We start from the raw sequence: 16,839 nt of genomic DNA on the forward strand, positions 1-16,839 counted from the left end.
CCTAGATAGGAGAACATGGAGAATGAAGAATCTTTTTGCATCAAAACGCCTTCCTCCTCTCCAACCAAGGAAAGCACTTACTTAGCAGTCACTCACTAAATGAAAAATGCAAGCACCGCCCAAAATGCAATGATACTCCTCTCCTACACACACATCAACACTCTCAAGCAAGATCATGCAAGTAAAGAAGAGTGAAAATAGTACTTTCCTTCTAATGAATTCCATTTCCATCTGCCCTGAAAGACCTCGAGTGACGGAGTTGAGAACACTGCACCGTACTTCTGTAGGGAACCCCGAGAGGTGATGGGGTGAGTGCTGGGCACCATTTCCTCCTCGCAGGCTCTAATGCACTTACGCACTGACATCAGGCTGCTGTATCTCACCTGGGGTTACTGACTATATCAAGAAATCAAAATACATGTAACTATCTTCAGGCAACACAATACAGTGGTTGAATGCTACAACCAGCTGTGCAGTAAAAGCCAGTGGGAGAGAGCAGAGGGCCCCTGCATCACTACTTTGCTGCCTCTTTTAGGGCAATGGCTCACTATTATCTGGATGGTAACAGTTTAAGTAGTAATCCATCACAGGGCTACTCTCAACACTCCAGAGATAGCGGCAAGAAGATGACCCACAAGCACGTGAATCCCTGGGCTATTAGGAGGCACTAGCCCAACCGTGGGCAAACGACGGCCCGCGGCCGGATCCGGCCGGTTTGAAATGAATAAAACTAAAAAAAAAAAAAAAAGACCGTACCCTTTTATGTAATGATGCTTACTTTGAATTTATATTAGTTCACACAAACACTCCATCCATGCTTTTGTTCCGGCCCTCCGGTCCAGTTTAAGAACCCACTGTGGCCCTCGAGTCAAAAAGTTTGCCCACCCCTGGACTAGAGGGAAGTGACCGTCCAGACCCCGTGCAGCTGAGGAGAAGGCACGGCAACAGGAGCTCAGTTCGGTCAGTGCCTGACAGTGGTCAACGCACGCTGTGTGGGACAGAGGCTGAGGGAGTCAGGACGGATTCTGAGCAAAGTCGGGAAGGACAAAGGGGAGGGAACTGGAAGAGGAAGCACACATTTTGGGCAAAGCACTACCCTATTTAACAACATGTGTCCAACCTAGCATGTTACTCTGAGCAGCCTCTTCGCACTAAAAACCGATTTGTTCATTTCTGTACTAATACACGTCCCTACTTATCCTAGGCTTGTCGATTCACAATGTATGAATCCTTCAAGTCCACTGCCCCAGAGGTCTGTCATCAACCACCGATACCTACATTGCTTAAAGCACCACCCTTCCATTCTTGGTTGTCTACAATTTCTTACCCTTTCCAATTATTCTAAAAACTAATCCTCCCTCTGAGGTGACCTCATCGAGCCGTGCCCCAAGCCAATCTCTCCCTTTGCTCCACAAGGCAAACAGGTCCAGGCAGAACACAGAGGTCTCCCATCACCTGGCCCTTCAGCTCTGCCTAAGCCTCTCTCCCAACATGACCAGCTTACCTCGGCAGGGCCGGGCCTCTGCCCTGGAGACACCTCCTCCTCTGTTCTCAAGCCTCTGCTAATGCGGCTCCTCTGGCCCTTCCTCCTCACCTGCCCGCTGTAGAGAGGGACATGCCAAGACAGCGGGGAGGTGTGGTGTCTGCTCAGAGCAGCACCTGCTCGGGGAGCAGGCTCCTCCCCTCACTGGCCCAAGCCTCAATATTACATGCAGATCACCCTCTTTCAGTCTCTTCTGTCACTCAGTTAAAATGCAGTGCTGGATCAGCTAATATTAATCCAATTAAACGTGCATGGAGTTTGATGCCAGAGACACGGTGAACAAGATACGGATGGTCCACAGGGAGACGCAGCAAGTACACAACTAGACCAGCAGCTTCAGTGTGGCCACTGCTGGAAAGATTACTGGATTACCATTCATGGATTATGGTGAGACATGGAGCTGTCCATGAGATAGCAATGTACCTGACAACCTTGAAACTGAAGTTTCCTTGGGGGGAAGGGGGGGGCCGGGGGCAGACACCAGTAATACTAAGAGCAGCCATTAGCTGCAGGAACCCATCCCGAAGGTGGTTCAGGAATTTGTAAGGGAACAAGTTCAGTGACCAGGGTGTGTCCCAGGGAGGCATGACTGGTATGTGACTCTAAGAATGAGAAATCAACTCAGGGACAAGGAGAGAAGGGCTTTCACAAAAGAATAAGATGATTAAGATTTTGAGGATGTTTATTCAACGCCTTTCCTGGGAAAGAGGGACCCATTTGAGGAAAACAAACTTGTCCAGTTACCAGAATTACTCTCTGTGGTTGAACAGGGACCATTTATCCGGCCATAAACTCTACAGCTGTAATAAGAATTATACCCTAGTGATTTTAATTATCTTATGGCTCATACTCAGAAAGGCTAGCTTCTTCCTCAAAATATCAATTTTCTCTACTGTTTCCATTCTTATTTATTTCGCTCTCAAGAAGTTCGAGAAGGTTCAGTTAAAGACCTCTTATATTTCTGGACTATCCCCTACTGCAGTGCTGGACATCACAATAACCTTTGGATCAACGACTGAATTCCCACACATGAACTGTATCCAACGCTCACAGGCTTTATGGAATGTGAGAAGCTTTCACTTTAATATCTAATTGACCTTTAACTGGAGTAACTTCCATTAAATTACTTTTAAATTTAATGGTGTCCTTCCATTCTTTGTGAAAGTTAATCTAATACCTAAATGTAAGAAATTCAGCCCGGCCGGCGTGGCTCGGTGGTTAAGAGTTGACCTATACACCAGGAGGTCACCGTTCCCCATCAGGGCACAAGCCCGGGTTGCAAGCTCAATTGATCTCCAGTAGGGGACATGCAGGAGACAGCTGATCAATGATTATCTCTCATCATTGGTGTTTCTCTCTCTCTCTCTCCCTCTCTGAAATCAATAAAAATATATGTGTTTTAAATGTAGAATTTAAAAATGTATTTAGAAAATGTATAATATAAAAATGTTAAATAATGTATTTTCAGTCACCAAGGGGGTCTTACTTATACATAAAGTATTTTGTAATGAACTACTCCTTTCTGTTTGCTAACTTCACACAATTTGAATACTATCTTTAAACACTATGTTATTGGTAATTTGATTCCTAAGTTGTTGATGATAGCATATCCACACCAATGAAAAAAAGACTTATATTTTCGTAATAGGTCACCTTCTTGTCCTCTATGGAGTATGCAGTACTCAGTGTACCAAAGTACCCAAATACAATGACCAACACTTCACAGTAATTTCCTGGCCCTAAGTGAATGTGAGGAAATCCCAATGCTTCTTACCTGTGTTGTTTTTGTTTTATCTTTTTATTGATTTCAGAGTGGAAGGGAAAAGGAAAGAGAGATAGCAACATCAATGATGAGAGAGAATCACTGATCGGGCTGCCTCCTGCACATGCCCTACTGGGAATCAAACCATGACCTCCTAGTTCATAGGTCAACACTCAACCACTGAGCCACTCCAGCAGGACTCTTACCTCAGTTTTAAAACAAACATTAATTGCCTACATGGAAGTTTTCAAATTGGCACCATTATCTAATTCATATGCTCCCAGAGAATCTAAAAATACTAACGTGACTATAACTCAAACCCAGGTTTCTCACTTTAATCAAAGGATTCATACCCAATCGGAGCGGCACAGCAGCTTGAGTGTTCTTCCTTGCACAGGGAGGTCACCAATTGATTCCCAATCAAGCCCCATGCCCAGGTTTCAGGCTCAATCCCCAGTAGGTGGCGTGCAGGAGGCAGTCCATCAGTGATGTTTCTATCCCTCTCCCCCTCTCCCTCTTCTCTGAAATCAATAAAAACATATTTTTTAAAAAACAGTAATACAGATTTGATTTGACTGACAAACTGCTTAGACCTTAGCTGTTAAGTTTTAACCTTGTCTAAATACTTCAAACCCCCCACAAATGGAACTTTAAAAAATGTGTCCTTTATGTCATACATCAAAATTTGTTTAAAGAAAATGCTGCCCAAGCTACTATCATAAGCCTTTGCAAAGTTGTTACACTTGAAAATATTCAGCTGAAAAGAGTTTATGTTAGCAATAACCATCTCTCCCCCCAAATTTTAAAACTGACCAGGTAATCATAACTACAACATTTACTCTTATGAACGTTACAAATAAAGCCCAAGTACTATCATTAATTAACTGTAAATTCTTCATAAATTATTTTTAAACTCAGATTTTAAAAATCAATAAGAATGTTTTTTAAGATTTTTAAGGAATTTATAAATTTGAGTGGTTTTAAGTGAATCACAAGCAGCCACTGTCTGCCAATTTATAAATAATCCAGTTCCTGCTTATGTGCCCTAAAATAATCTATTAACCCTTCCCAGGCTTCTGTCATTGCTGACTCAGTCAGAGTCAACGACTGAAAAGCAGCTACGAACATTCCAATCATTTGTATTTGGAATTTTTTTTTTTTTTTTAACTTTCCTGGACAGGAAAAATAAATGAATTCACACCCAAACGATGAAGGCAGTCACCAAGGCCTCCAAGCTGGAGCTTCTATCCCTAATTTCATGTACTCAGAATCCTTTCTGTTAGATTTTTATGTTCAGATATGGAAAGATGCCAAAGACGTATTAAGAAAGAAACACAGGCAAACTGCGGGGGTGGGGGGGGGGGTTACCCAGAGGGGGAGGACCTGAAATATAATATAGATTCATTTATCCATAAAAGGGAGGAGGGAAGAGAATACATACACCAATTGCTTGCATAATCATGAAAAATTACTGGAAGATCATAAAGGCTAATAGTGTTTAATCGTTGAGAAATATGACCAAAGTGTTCTAGATAGAATGGGTTGGGAACTTTTACTTCTCTTTATGATCATTATAAAATTTTTCTTTGTTACCATGATCCTGTGATACACTTATAATAGTGACGATTTAAAGTCCAAAACCTTTCTTCCCTGCTCCTCTCCATACAGAGAAGACCCTGGGGCACAGCTTCTTGGCCCCATGCAAGGCACCAGCCTAAAATGAACAGCCATCAATAAAGTATATATTCCACCTCCTTCCTGAGATGGGTATCAAAGGCTTGTCTTGCTTCAAAAGAATACCCGATGGAAAAGTGCAGAAGGGAAAAAAAATGAAAAGGTAATAGGATAAGGCTGTAAAATGCTACTATCAGCCATTATTTAGTTCAAAAGCAAAAGTTTTCAAAATATAAGCATAGCCAATGCCAGAAGCAAGTCCCTAGAAATGTCTGTAATAAGAATAGAAAAACTAACCTGCCGGGGGCCGGTCCATCCTTGCTGTTTCAAGGGACCTGGCATATATGGCATACTGTTCTTAATATGTTTGCTCACCTTCTTGGCACTATGTGTTTTAACCAAGGTCACCTCTCTGAGAAAGGTTGTTTCCCCAGGTAGGGAATTTCCCCTGAAGTTAGGGAGGGAATAAAACCCCTTAACTAAGTGCCAGGCGGGTAATTAATCACTTTAACTATGAACAATCATGCTTAAGCTACATAATCTTTACTCCCTGGAATGGAGATAAGAAACGCCCTAACCTTTGGAATAGAGATTGATAGGATTGGAATCAACTGGTATAAATACAGATGTAACAAGACAACAAGAGACAACCTAGATACAGAAACCTAGACAGAACCTAGACACAGAACCTACACAGAACCTAGAGACAGAAGAACTTCGCTGGAGAGAACATGGCAAAAGATCCTGGACAGAAACTGGCCACAGAACCTAGAAACAGAACCTAGCAAGAGAACATGGACACAGAACCTGGCTGGAGATCCTAACCAGAACTTTGCCGGAGATCCTGACCAGAACTTGGCTAGAGATCCTGGCTAGGCTGCTGATCAACTGAACGCTGTCTCCGTGTCGTTCCTTCTTCGCCGACTCCGTCCATACCTTTGGGGACCCCTGGACCTGCTGGGGTTGGACCCCAGCACTAACCCAAACTGGAAAACTAGGATATAAACTACCTTTAAAGAATAAACACTCAACTTCTTATACATTTTAAGAGTAGTACTATTTGGAAGGAAAAATAAAAAGTAAAAAAGCTATGTTCTAGAGTTGACTACCAACCACCATTTCTTCCACCCATATTAGGTCATTCTTTTCAACAATTCCAGACATGACTTCAGAATCCTCCTCAATACACAGTGCTCCCACTCCGTCAGAATCCATAGGAGAGATATAGTCCTATTGCCTCCTTGCACACTTTTTTGACCATTTACCTGGTAAGACCAATCTCTTCAGAATAGATGAAAATAAAGTCTTTTCTAAAGCATTTCACTGAAATCAAAGGTTTGTGTTCCATTCTGTGTTGGAGTCTCTGAACCAAGTTCTAATTTACATAACGCATGTATACACATCTGGAAACTAAAAGTTCACTGAAAATAACATTTTAGCCCTAGCCAGTTTGTCTCAGTGGACAGAACATCGGCCCACAGTACCTCGGGCATGTACCTCAGCTGCAGGCTCGATCCCCAGCCCCGGCTGGGTGGGTTGCATGCGGGAGGCAACCAATTGATATGTCTCTCTGACATTGTTTCTCATCCTCCCATCCCGCCCCATTTCCTCACTCTCTAAAACTCAATGGGAAAATATCCTCAGGTGAGGATTAACAACAAATATAGCACTTTAAAAAAAACTAAGTGTTCAGAGGAGATGGTTTCTGAATGAACATAGTTAAGGGTAAGGATAGGAAAGGCGTCTACAACCCCTATTCCTCCCTTGGAAGAATCCTATCTAATAAAAGAGAAAAATGGTAATTGGCGTACGACGATACCCTTTTCATTGGCTAATCAGGGCTATATGCAAATTAACTGCCAACTATGATTGGCAGTTAACTGCCAACTATGATTGGCAGTTAACTGCCAACAAGATGGCGGTTAATTTGCATATGTAGGCACAATGCAGGGAGGCCAAAAGGAAAGCAGGAAGAAGCCCCCCAGCCATGATCGGAGAATCAGGCGCCTTTGCCGCCCTGGCCAGTGATAGCAGGAAGTAGGGGTGGAGCCAGCGATGGGAGCTGGGCACGGTCGAAGCTGGCAGTCCCAGGAGCTAGGGGTCCCTTGCCTGGGCCTAAAGCAGAGCCCACGATCGCGGGGCTGCTGCAGCTGTGGGTCCCCGCTGCCCGGGCCGGACGCCTAGGCCAGGGGCGTTAGGCCTGGGCAGGGGCGGAGCCTGTAACCGCGGGGAGCTGGGGGTCCCCTGCCCAGGCCTGACACCTCTGCCGGAGGCCTCAGGCCTGGTCAAGGGGCCGATCCGGTGATTGGTGATCGGAGGGTGATGAGGGTCAACTCCTCTGGCCGAGGCATCAGGCCTGGGTGGGGGGCGGAGCCGGGGATTGGGGGGATAAGATGGTCCCCTTGCCCAGGCCTGAAGCCTGGGTCAGAGGCATCAGGCTTGGGAGGGGGGTGGAGCAAGCGATCAGAGGGAGATGGGGGTCCCCTGCCCAGGCATGATTCCTGGGCCAGAGGCCTCAGGCCTGGGCGGGGGCCAGAGCCAGTGATCAGGGGAAGATGGGGGTCCCCTGTCCAAGCCTGACACCTCTGGCGGAGGCGTCAGGCCTGGGCAAGGGGCCGATCAGGCGATCGGAGGGTGATGGGGGTCTACGCCTGAGGGCTCCCAGTATGTGAGAGGGGGCAGGCTGGGCTGAGGGACACTCCCCTCCCCACACACACCCAGTGCACGAATTTCGTGCACCAGGCCCCTAGTAAGTCAATAAATGCAAAGTGTCTACAGGGGAATTTTAAAAGATTTTTGAATGTTCAAACCAGATGTTCTTATACAGGATATACAAAGCAGCTTCTGCGGAAACCAGATTCAACCAGCTAATGACAATTACGCCGCGCACAGATTGAAATGCAGCTGTTTTGAGGAACTTTGTTCCTTGATTATAGCCGGGTGTCAGAAACTATTAGTTACCACTAACAATGTTAACTCTCCAAGAATTTTAAAGTACTATTAAAAAAAAAAAAAAAAAAAAAAGCCTCCCAATGTATGAATTGGAAGACCTAGGTGGCACACTGAACAAAAATTGCTTTTATACACCATCTGAGTTACGTATGAAAAGAAACATTTCATCACAATGCACACGTCTTCTTGTTACGTTCATGGAAACAGCAGCACAGGATGGTCTCAAACTCAGCAGCAAGGTCTGGGAAATACTCTGGGTTTGAAGCTGGTGAGTCTACCCCCATGGATTGTATCTACAGGAAAACTTCCCAAAAGAAGCCCATGAAGTCAGAATTGTGGTGCTAAAGACCATCTCAAGGATAATTAAACCTACCTTTCCAAATTTTAAAGACAAGTGCACTGAATTCTGGAGGTGAAGCGGCATGAGTAAAGACTCAGGTCCAGGGCAAAGCCAATCCCCGAACCAAAGACCAGCCCCTAAGGTGAGTGGGCACCTGGGAGCCTGCGCCTTGGCTTCCTCCCCCTGGAGGCCTACCAGGATTTAGAAAGAAGGTATCTAGAAGGTGAAGGCCATGCCCTGTCATGTTGTCAGGGAGCAGACAACTAAAATGTAATCAGTGAACAACAGTCTGTGAACTTAGAAATGCAAACGCGGTTTCCTGGCAAGCTGATGTGACGAGGGTTGCAAAAGCCATGCTGTCTGTGGAGCGGAGGATTGTGTAGCCAGAAGTTCCTGAACACCGTCCTGGGCGCGTCCCCTGAGCAGCAGGCACTAACTTCTGATGGGCGCGGCACACACACCCTACTTGGAGAGAGGTTATCTCCCTCTGCAGGAAAGCGGTTTACAAGGCATATCCCCTTACACAGGGCTTCTTGGCAGGGCCCCCTTGGCGGGTGCAACTACCCAGCGTGCTTTCTTTCCTAGGCACACAGGGCCCGTGTTATACACCCTATCCTCAAAGGGGATCTTGGGACCAAAGGGTTAAAAGCTTCAGTCCTCAGACTAGCCATCTCCCTCCATATTTATCACACTTCTGATTTCAACTTCTGATTTCAGGTTCCTGCCAGAAAGGAAACTGAGCCCCAACAGAGACAATCCGGTGACCAGGTCAGGCTGTGTCTCACTGTCAATCAGAGCCCGGGCTGCTTCTGTCCTGCCCCTGACCTAAGAATGGTTTTCACATATGGAACGGTTTGGGGTTGGGGTAGAGGGTATCAAAAGCACATGCCATGACACATAGAAATGACACAGAATTCAAATTTCACTGACTAAATAAAGTTTTATTGGCACACAGCCATGTTCATTCATTCCCCTTTTGCCCACAGTAGGCCTTTGTACTTCGTATGGCTGAACAGAGACTGTCAGGCCCACAAGCCTAACACATTGACATTTAGTATCTTATCTGGGCCTTCACACATAAAAAAAAAAAAGTTTACTGATCCCTGTTATAAATCAAGAGACTGGCAGCATGTTTAGAAACCAGCACTATGCATGTTCAATGAAATGTGAGTCATTTACCAGGTCCTGGGCAACTGACAAATACCTTAATGCTTACAAAGTTAAGGATCGGACACACTCTGTCCTTGAGAAGTCCTTAACTAGGACAGGCAGAAATCACAAGGGGAAGTGAAAGGGGGAAGGGTGCTCTGAGCAACTTAAATAAAGGCCATGTCTAGGAAACCGAGAATCTTTTTCAAAAGAAAACCCCTGAGGCTCCTACTTTGGGCCAGTGTACTCCAAGTTGTAAAAACTTCTAACGAGCTTCTTATCTGATTTTCAAGCCAATAACCAATAAGCAGAAAAATGACTGTTCTAGACAGGGATTTTAACGACAATCCGTGGTTAATAGTGATATAAAAGAATCAGGCAGAAATCATAAAAAGAAGTCCCCAAAATTTAAACACTAAACTGGGATCCAAAGATGCACTTAAAAGTATCCAGTGAGTCCCTGAAATGACATGTCCATTTCAGCGGCCCCGGATTTTTCCCGGGAAGAGGTCCCCCAGGTTTAAATCTGACTTTTAAAACAGTTATGAGCCACCAGCACTCAGCCTACACTTCTTAAGTGCGTCATTATATTTCAACACTGAAATAACTGAGGTGCATAAAAAAGCTGACCATGAGTCATCAAGAAAAATTTTAAATCATGTTTAGTTAGAGTACTTTGGGCCAAACAAAAGCAAACCAGGCAGCTCACACTCCAACTGCTTGTTAACCTTGCCAGTTCCTGCTCCTTGCCCTGGAGGAGGAGGGAGTAAAGGAAACAAATGCTTGTTTTATTCTTTGGTTTGTACCTTCACCACTGAAAGCTTCACTTAAAGTAAGTGCTTAGAAAGTATCTTAGAAGCTGTTGTGAAGTTTCAAATTAATAGTCTCATATGCAGGCATTAATTGATCAATAATAAAAATATATTAATGCCAGTTGGGAATGCTTTCAAAACAACAGAAAAGGATGGTTTAATTCTTTCAAGAAATAAGTCCAACAGAACCCAAGTTTTTAAAAATGAACTATTCCAACTGTCCTCAATCACCTTAGTATGTCTTGACGCTACCCAAAAAGCCAAAATCAAAAGTTAAATGCTGGACTGGTTGTAGCGTAACCAAAAGTTTGGTCCTTGAACATTTGTTAAGTGCACATCATATACCACGGAGTTAATAGAGGATTCAAAACGGAAGCACACAATCCCTTCGCCAATGACCACGCTTTCTTCTCCATGTCTGGCCATCTTTATTTGTGGTGCTTTCTGGTGAGGAAAGACATCCTTAGTAATCATTCAAGGTCTAGACTAGATAAGGCCAAAATGACATGGCCAGAGTCAGGGTAAATATCCCCTTAGACTAGATTTTCCTCTCAGTTCCAAGCTACTCCACTAGAACTCAACGTATAAACAGGCCGCTACTGTCACTCAGAGGTACAAAGGCCCTGCAGGGCCAATCCTGCATTTATTAGGAATGTAGGTAACTGCCGCCATCAGAGCCCGCCCACTGGGAAAACATCAAAATCTATACCCTCACAGTCCCAGGCCAACAGTTTGAATAAGTACACCACATAAATGACAACAGATTTTCAATCAAGTCTCAACTTTCTGAACTATCATGAACTAAAATAATAAACATTAATTGTTCAAATTTTAAATGCATGACCACATAAAGTGCTGCAACATCTTGAAAATGGAGAAAATAGACTGAATGCCAGAACTGTCAAGCAAACAACTTACTGTCTCAGGAATTAAAATACTTTCCCAGTTAAGGTTCCTACCAAGCTTCTGATACCACGAAGAAACAAACAACTCCAAGCAAAGCCGCCCTGTATTTTAAAATTTTTTAAACAGTATTGTTGAATATGGTGCCAATGTTCTAACTCATAGGCTTGGACAGGGAGGGGAGGAAAGAAGCTTAACACTGACATAACTCAGTGTTTGAACAATCTAGACAAACTTTTTAATGCCAATCCAAATAAAGAAGCAAGGTGTATTGGCTAAGATGCCATATCTTCCTCCAGAACATGTCTATTTTATTAATCTTGTGGGAAAACTGAGTCTGCAATGCCAATTCTGACAAAGCATTAACTGTGATGGCGTAACAGGTGCCCATAATACTAAGGAGGGAAGAGCTTCACCAACAGGAAGTAAGGAAGCAGAACTGTCAGACTTATATGCTTGCTTCCTCCGCAGGCGTGCAAACCCTACAGACACAGGATGTAATCAGTGTTTGATGAGGATGTTTGCTGTTCCAACCAGCTCAGTACCGAAACTGATCCTTCTTTTTCCAACACGTCTGTGGACAAATGCATCAGGCAAATTTCTTTAGAGCAGTATTTTTCAAACAAAACCTCCAAATCTAAGACTTCCAAATGACAATAAAATGCTATTTTGATTTCCAACTCTTTAAAAAACCCCATCACGGATCAATTCCAAAGGCTTGGCTCCTCAATGTCAGAGGTTCTATCAAAGAGCTTCTGTAGGTTAAAGTCTATGTATGGAGAATAACCAGATGCAATAAATGAGCCTCGACCAGACATGTTATAGACAAAGCTGCTGTCGTATTTGGGGGCCAACTGAGTAAACCTATGTCCCAGTGACAGATGAGATGAAAACTTACCAAGCTAGCTGACAGGAAAAACAAAACTCCTTACAGAACTGTATAGACAGTACGATTTCATTGCGATTAAAACATGCACACATATGCATAGACAATTATCTGGAAAGCAGTACAATGGTGAGCTCTGGGTGGTAGGAATATGTGATTATATTTGCTTCTCTGTTTTCTAAGTTTCAACAATGTACGTGTAACACCACTTCTGTAATAATACTTCAAGCCACCAAGGGCTCATTCAAGTCAAACCTGAGTATTTATGAAGTGCCTACTATAGGTGAGACACACAGAGATCTGCTTTTATTCTCACCAAGGCCTCCAAGTTTTTTTCAGTTAATCCTTCTCCCCAAGCCTCTGGGCTAAGCAACAGTCGTTTTTAAAATATAACATTTCCTTAAACTCCAAAGAGTTTTTTTTACTCTCTGTTCTCTCTCAGGCACACTAATAATTTTTCACCGTTTTCCCTTTATAGCTACTCTTTCAACCCTGGCAACTAATATAATAAAAGCTAAAGCACCCTTCTGTAGGCTGAAAGCCTGTGACAGAGGAGGAGCTAATACAGGGGGGGGGGGGGGGGGGAGGCTCCTTCTCTCTAGCTTATTCAAAGTTAAACGTGTCTGTGGCAACTTTACTTATTAGAAAGCAGTGCATGATCTATGTGATGTTAAGATGGAATCAAGGTCAAGTTCTACTGCATGTCAGGCGACACCCTTTATCTCTGACTAGTGTAAAGGTGAAGAGAGACATGGGGAAACCTACCAAATACCTGAAAGCTGTCATTGTTCTAGATGTGGAAATAAAGTGCTGGCATCACATACAAAATACATTTGTGTATGAAAAACACACAAGTTTAAGGACGAAAGCAAAAGGCCAAACAATCAGAAAGTCATCTTATTTAAACGTGGCATTACATGAGACTGAAATATTTGGGACAAAACAATTCTGGGTTGCAGTTATTTGCTAGAAAGTGTCACCTACAAGAATATCCCATGCTTCTCTCCAACCCGTGATGCTCCCTCTACAACAAATTATCCCACCGAAAGTGTTAGCTATGGTTACGTCGCAGGCTTCCTTTCTCCACTTAGAAGCGCTTAAATATCGATCAATGGTAATTTGATGAAAATACTACTATTGTAATCTCTAACCACTGGTGACCACTACCTAAATCAGCTTTCAGGGAAATAATTGTCTCTGAATCTTAAAACTAGTTCATTTATTAGCCTTGAGCTACAAGGAACTAGAGAGCTAGCCTTTCACAGCGGGGTTTTCTAAAAAGGAAAAATAGATCACCTCATGAAAACCTTTGGGAAAGAAGCCCCCAAGCACTCTGGTTAATGGAAACCTCAGATTCTCTGCCACTTTCCTGAAAACGTAGCTATCTTAGGTCGTTCCACTGCAGCTTATCACTTTACAAAAGGAAATTGTGAATTCTCTCTTGGCTGGGGTGAGCGGAGGACGACAGACCCCGGTCGCCGCGGCGGCGCCCGCCTCTCCGTTACTAGAAAGCCCAGCGGCTTTTCACCGACCTCCGGGCCACGACACAGTCCTAACGGGTTTCGAAGGCACGTTTAAATCGCCCGCTTTTTTGTTTGCTCGCTGCATTCACCCGGCCCCGGGGCTGCGGCCACCCCGTGCGCCTGGGAGGGGAAGCCGCGAGGAGAGCCGGGCGGAGGTCCCTGGGGTGGGGATGGGGACGCGGCGGGAGGGGGAGACGGCGGGGTGGGCTAGGGGCCACCGGGGTTGGGGTGCGGCCGCCGCCCTGCACCGGGAGCTCACCGCGCAGCGCCCGCCCACGGGATGCGCACAGGGCCGCGGCACCGCCTCCTCCCGCCCTCCCTCGCCGTCCTCCTCCCGAGGCGACAGAAACAACAGCGCGGGAGGAGGGGAAAGTAACTCCGGCACCTTCGCCGGAATCAGCCCGGGTGCAGCGATGACACCTTCTCCCGGCGCGACCGAGCGCCGCTCGCTCCGCAGCGACGTGCCCGCCGCCGCCCTCTCCATTCGAAAGTGGCCGCCCCCCGCCGCCGCCTGCGCCCGCCCCGCCGCCGCCGCCGCACCAATCCGCTCGGCCCCAGTGGCAAATCAAACGATCCCTCGCGTCCAGAAGCCACTAGCGCCGCTGCCAACGGCCGCGCCGGCCCCCGCCCCGCGTCCCTCCCGGGCGGCACCTCCGGGCCGGGGCGGGCGCTCGGCGAGCACGGCGGAGAGGTGGGAGCGGCGGCGAGCAGCCCCGAGCGGGCTCGGCTCCCGCCCCCGCCCCCGCCCCCAGGCAGTTCTGGAAACTGTGGATCACCTCTGTCACAGGAAGCCATCCGGCGGGGAAGGCGGCGCGGAACCAACAAACAAACGCCTGCGGCAGCCGCCGGAATCGGCGTGGGGACGGCGACGGGCTCCGGGCCGTTCCCCGGGCGGGGGCGCGGCGGTCGCCCCCGCGGCGCGCGGGCTTTGTGCGGGGCTCCCGCGGCGCGGGCGCGGCGGGCCGGGCATCCCCGATCCCTAAGCCCCCCCACCCCGGCCGCCGCAACGCTGCTGGGACCGTTAGGTGACGCTCCGACCACGGCCGAGAAAGCAGCACCTCGGCCGCCGCCCGCCCCCATCTCCACACCGAGCCGCCTCTGTTCCGCCGCCAGAGGCGGGCTCCAAAAGTTGGCCCCCGGGCCACCCAGCACCTGCCCACGTGCCGCGGAGGCTCGCTCGCGAGTCTCCCCCGGCCCTTTCCCCCCCGCCGCCCTCCGCCGCCAGGTCACCTATTACCGGTGGGAGGGGAGAGAGGCTATTTAAACGCCCGCGGAAGTTGAGGCACCCCCACTGGCGGGTGCGGTGCACCTGCCTCCCGCCGCCGCGCTCCGCCACTTTGAGCAGCAGCCCGGTCCTCGGCCCCGCCTCCTGCCCGCAGGCGGGCGGGCGGGCGGGGGGTGGGGGGGGAGCGGGAAGGAGGTGGAAGGGATCGAATTTCTCCAGCAAATGGGACCGTTCCGACAGGATTCGGTTCCCCGGTCAACATTCCACATTCCATCCCTCTCCCGAATTTGCAAGCCAGCGCCAACAACCCGGAAAGCCTGCTGGCTGCCGAACAACAGCCCCCAACTCACACACACACACACACACACACACACACACACACACACACACAGACTCACAGGCACAGGACACGTGCACTGAAGGGCTTTGCAACTTGCAGTCCCGGGGTACACACTGCACGTTCCTTTCAGGCGGCGAATGCTAAGCGACCCCACCCCCACAATTTGCAGATGGTGCCAAAGGTTGCAATTTGCAATCCGTTTTTACTAGTAAGTTCATGGTTAATCGGTACTTTGCTCTACCAATGCAACTCCTTCCTAATTTTACCGAGGAAGGGTTTTACACTTTACAGGCAGTCTCGCTGTAAGTAAAAGGTCCGATCATTGGAAACCCAATTTGGAAGAATCTAATTGCCAAGCTGTCCCTCCACCCCCTGCTCACTGCCCTTGAATTGATGCAATGAATATTTTGGACATGTGGTGACGCGGTGACAAGAGCCGGGGCTGTGGCCACCCTACACAATGTACCTCTACGCACACACACAGACACACATACCTATATTTAGACAAATATAGTCGTCCCCCTCCCTCCACGGTCACACACACCCTGGATCCATGTATGTATGCGAACCTGCGTTCTGCCATTGCCATCTGTCTACCAAGTTGCTACTATGCTTCCCACTTTCATGCAGCCTAATGCACTTTGGGCCAACTAAACTCGGCTTCTGCTGCTGAACGCGTTTAATTGATGCTTCACCTGAAAACCGCATGTTCTTCACAAATCCAAAAGAAGGAAAAGCTCTAAGTCTTCAGGCCCCCCAACATTGAAAAATAATCATAGTAAAACTTACTGATCCAACATAAATCAATTCTCAGGCTCCAAAAATCATCCTCTCCTCCTCCTCCTCCTCCTCTGGCCCCCGCCCCGGCAATGCCCAAGTTACTGGTGGGATAGTAGGGCTGCGCTCGCCGGCTGCCTGCCCTCCCTCCTCGCTACGTATCGAGAACCCAATCTTTTGGCGCCATATTAATGACGTACTATATTATTTCCACTAGGCAGCGACCTTCGGCATTAAATTACTCCCGAGAACTCCCGAGCAAAGCAACAAAACCATCAAATATGGCTGAGCCTCTCGGCTCGTCCTGCAGCCGCCGCCGCCGCCGCCGCCGCCGCGGGATCGGGACGCGCACACGTCCCCACGCGCGGACACGCGCGGACACCCGCGCGGCGCGGCGCGCCCCTCGCCCCCCGCGGCCCGCGCGCGTACCTGCTGCGGAAGGCTTCGGCCGAGGCGCTGGGCTCCGCGCCGCATGAGTTCGGGCCGCGGCGGGAGGGCGGGCGGGGAGCCGGGCGGGCCCCTGCGTTCGCCGGCGCGCACACACCCGGCACTCGCGCGGGGAGGCACTCTCGGCCGGGCGTTTGGCTGGTTATGGAGGAAGGACTGTGTGAATCAAACTCATTTCTGGGTCACTGCTGCCACAGGGGGGAGCACTTTAATCCCTTGCCAAAACGAAAGGGTGGGGACAGGAGGGCGGAGGGCGGAGGGAGCGCGGGGAGCCCGCGGCGCAGGGGGCTCCGCGTCCCCGGTTAACTCTTCGCGGGCCTGCCGCCGCCCGCTCGACCTGCGGCCGCGGGGGCGGGCACTGCTCCGCTGCGAGAGGCTCTTCCGGCATCTCCCCTGCCAGCCTAGACGTTCTTGAGGTGTCTCCCGGCAGGCAAATGGGTTTTCACATGATCCCCTTCTAACTGTCCCAGTCCCAACTCTTGTCCGACATCACAGAACCTAGACCT

The 16,839-nt window shown here is 48.0% G+C and overlaps 1 protein-coding gene and 1 long non-coding RNA gene across 10 annotated transcripts in view; both read right to left on the minus strand.

Moving 5' to 3' along the window:
- Positions 1-16,618, minus strand: part of JADE1 (jade family PHD finger 1) — a 53,610-nt gene extending 36,992 nt beyond the window's left edge. For 4 of the 9 annotated variants that reach the window (XM_059698042.1, XM_059698038.1, XM_059698036.1 and 1 more), the window contains exon 1: positions 14,321-14,744. Coding sequence is in view for 2 of the 9 variants with exons in the window: in XM_059698038.1 (XP_059554021.1) it covers positions 14,321-14,624 (304 nt within the window). In the remaining 7 variants the exon portion in view is untranslated. Of the gene's footprint in view, positions 1-14,320; positions 14,745-14,774; positions 14,914-15,898; positions 15,990-16,315 lie in introns of those variants that run through there. The other 5 variants (XM_059698043.1, XM_059698039.1, XM_059698046.1 and 2 more) reach the window with 5 other exon arrangements.
- LOC132235538 (uncharacterized) lies at positions 1,764-6,723 on the minus strand. Its single transcript, XR_009453041.1, has 2 exons — positions 5,961-6,723; positions 1,764-5,276 (listed from the first exon to the last, which is right to left on the minus strand). It is a non-coding gene; the product is annotated as an uncharacterized LOC132235538 (long non-coding RNA).
- Positions 16,619-16,839: the final 221 nt, after the last annotated feature.

The sequence above is a fragment of the Myotis daubentonii genome, chromosome 5 (assembly GCF_963259705.1).
Source record: "Myotis daubentonii chromosome 5, mMyoDau2.1, whole genome shotgun sequence".
Lineage (NCBI taxonomy): Eukaryota > Metazoa > Chordata > Mammalia > Chiroptera > Vespertilionidae > Myotis > Myotis daubentonii.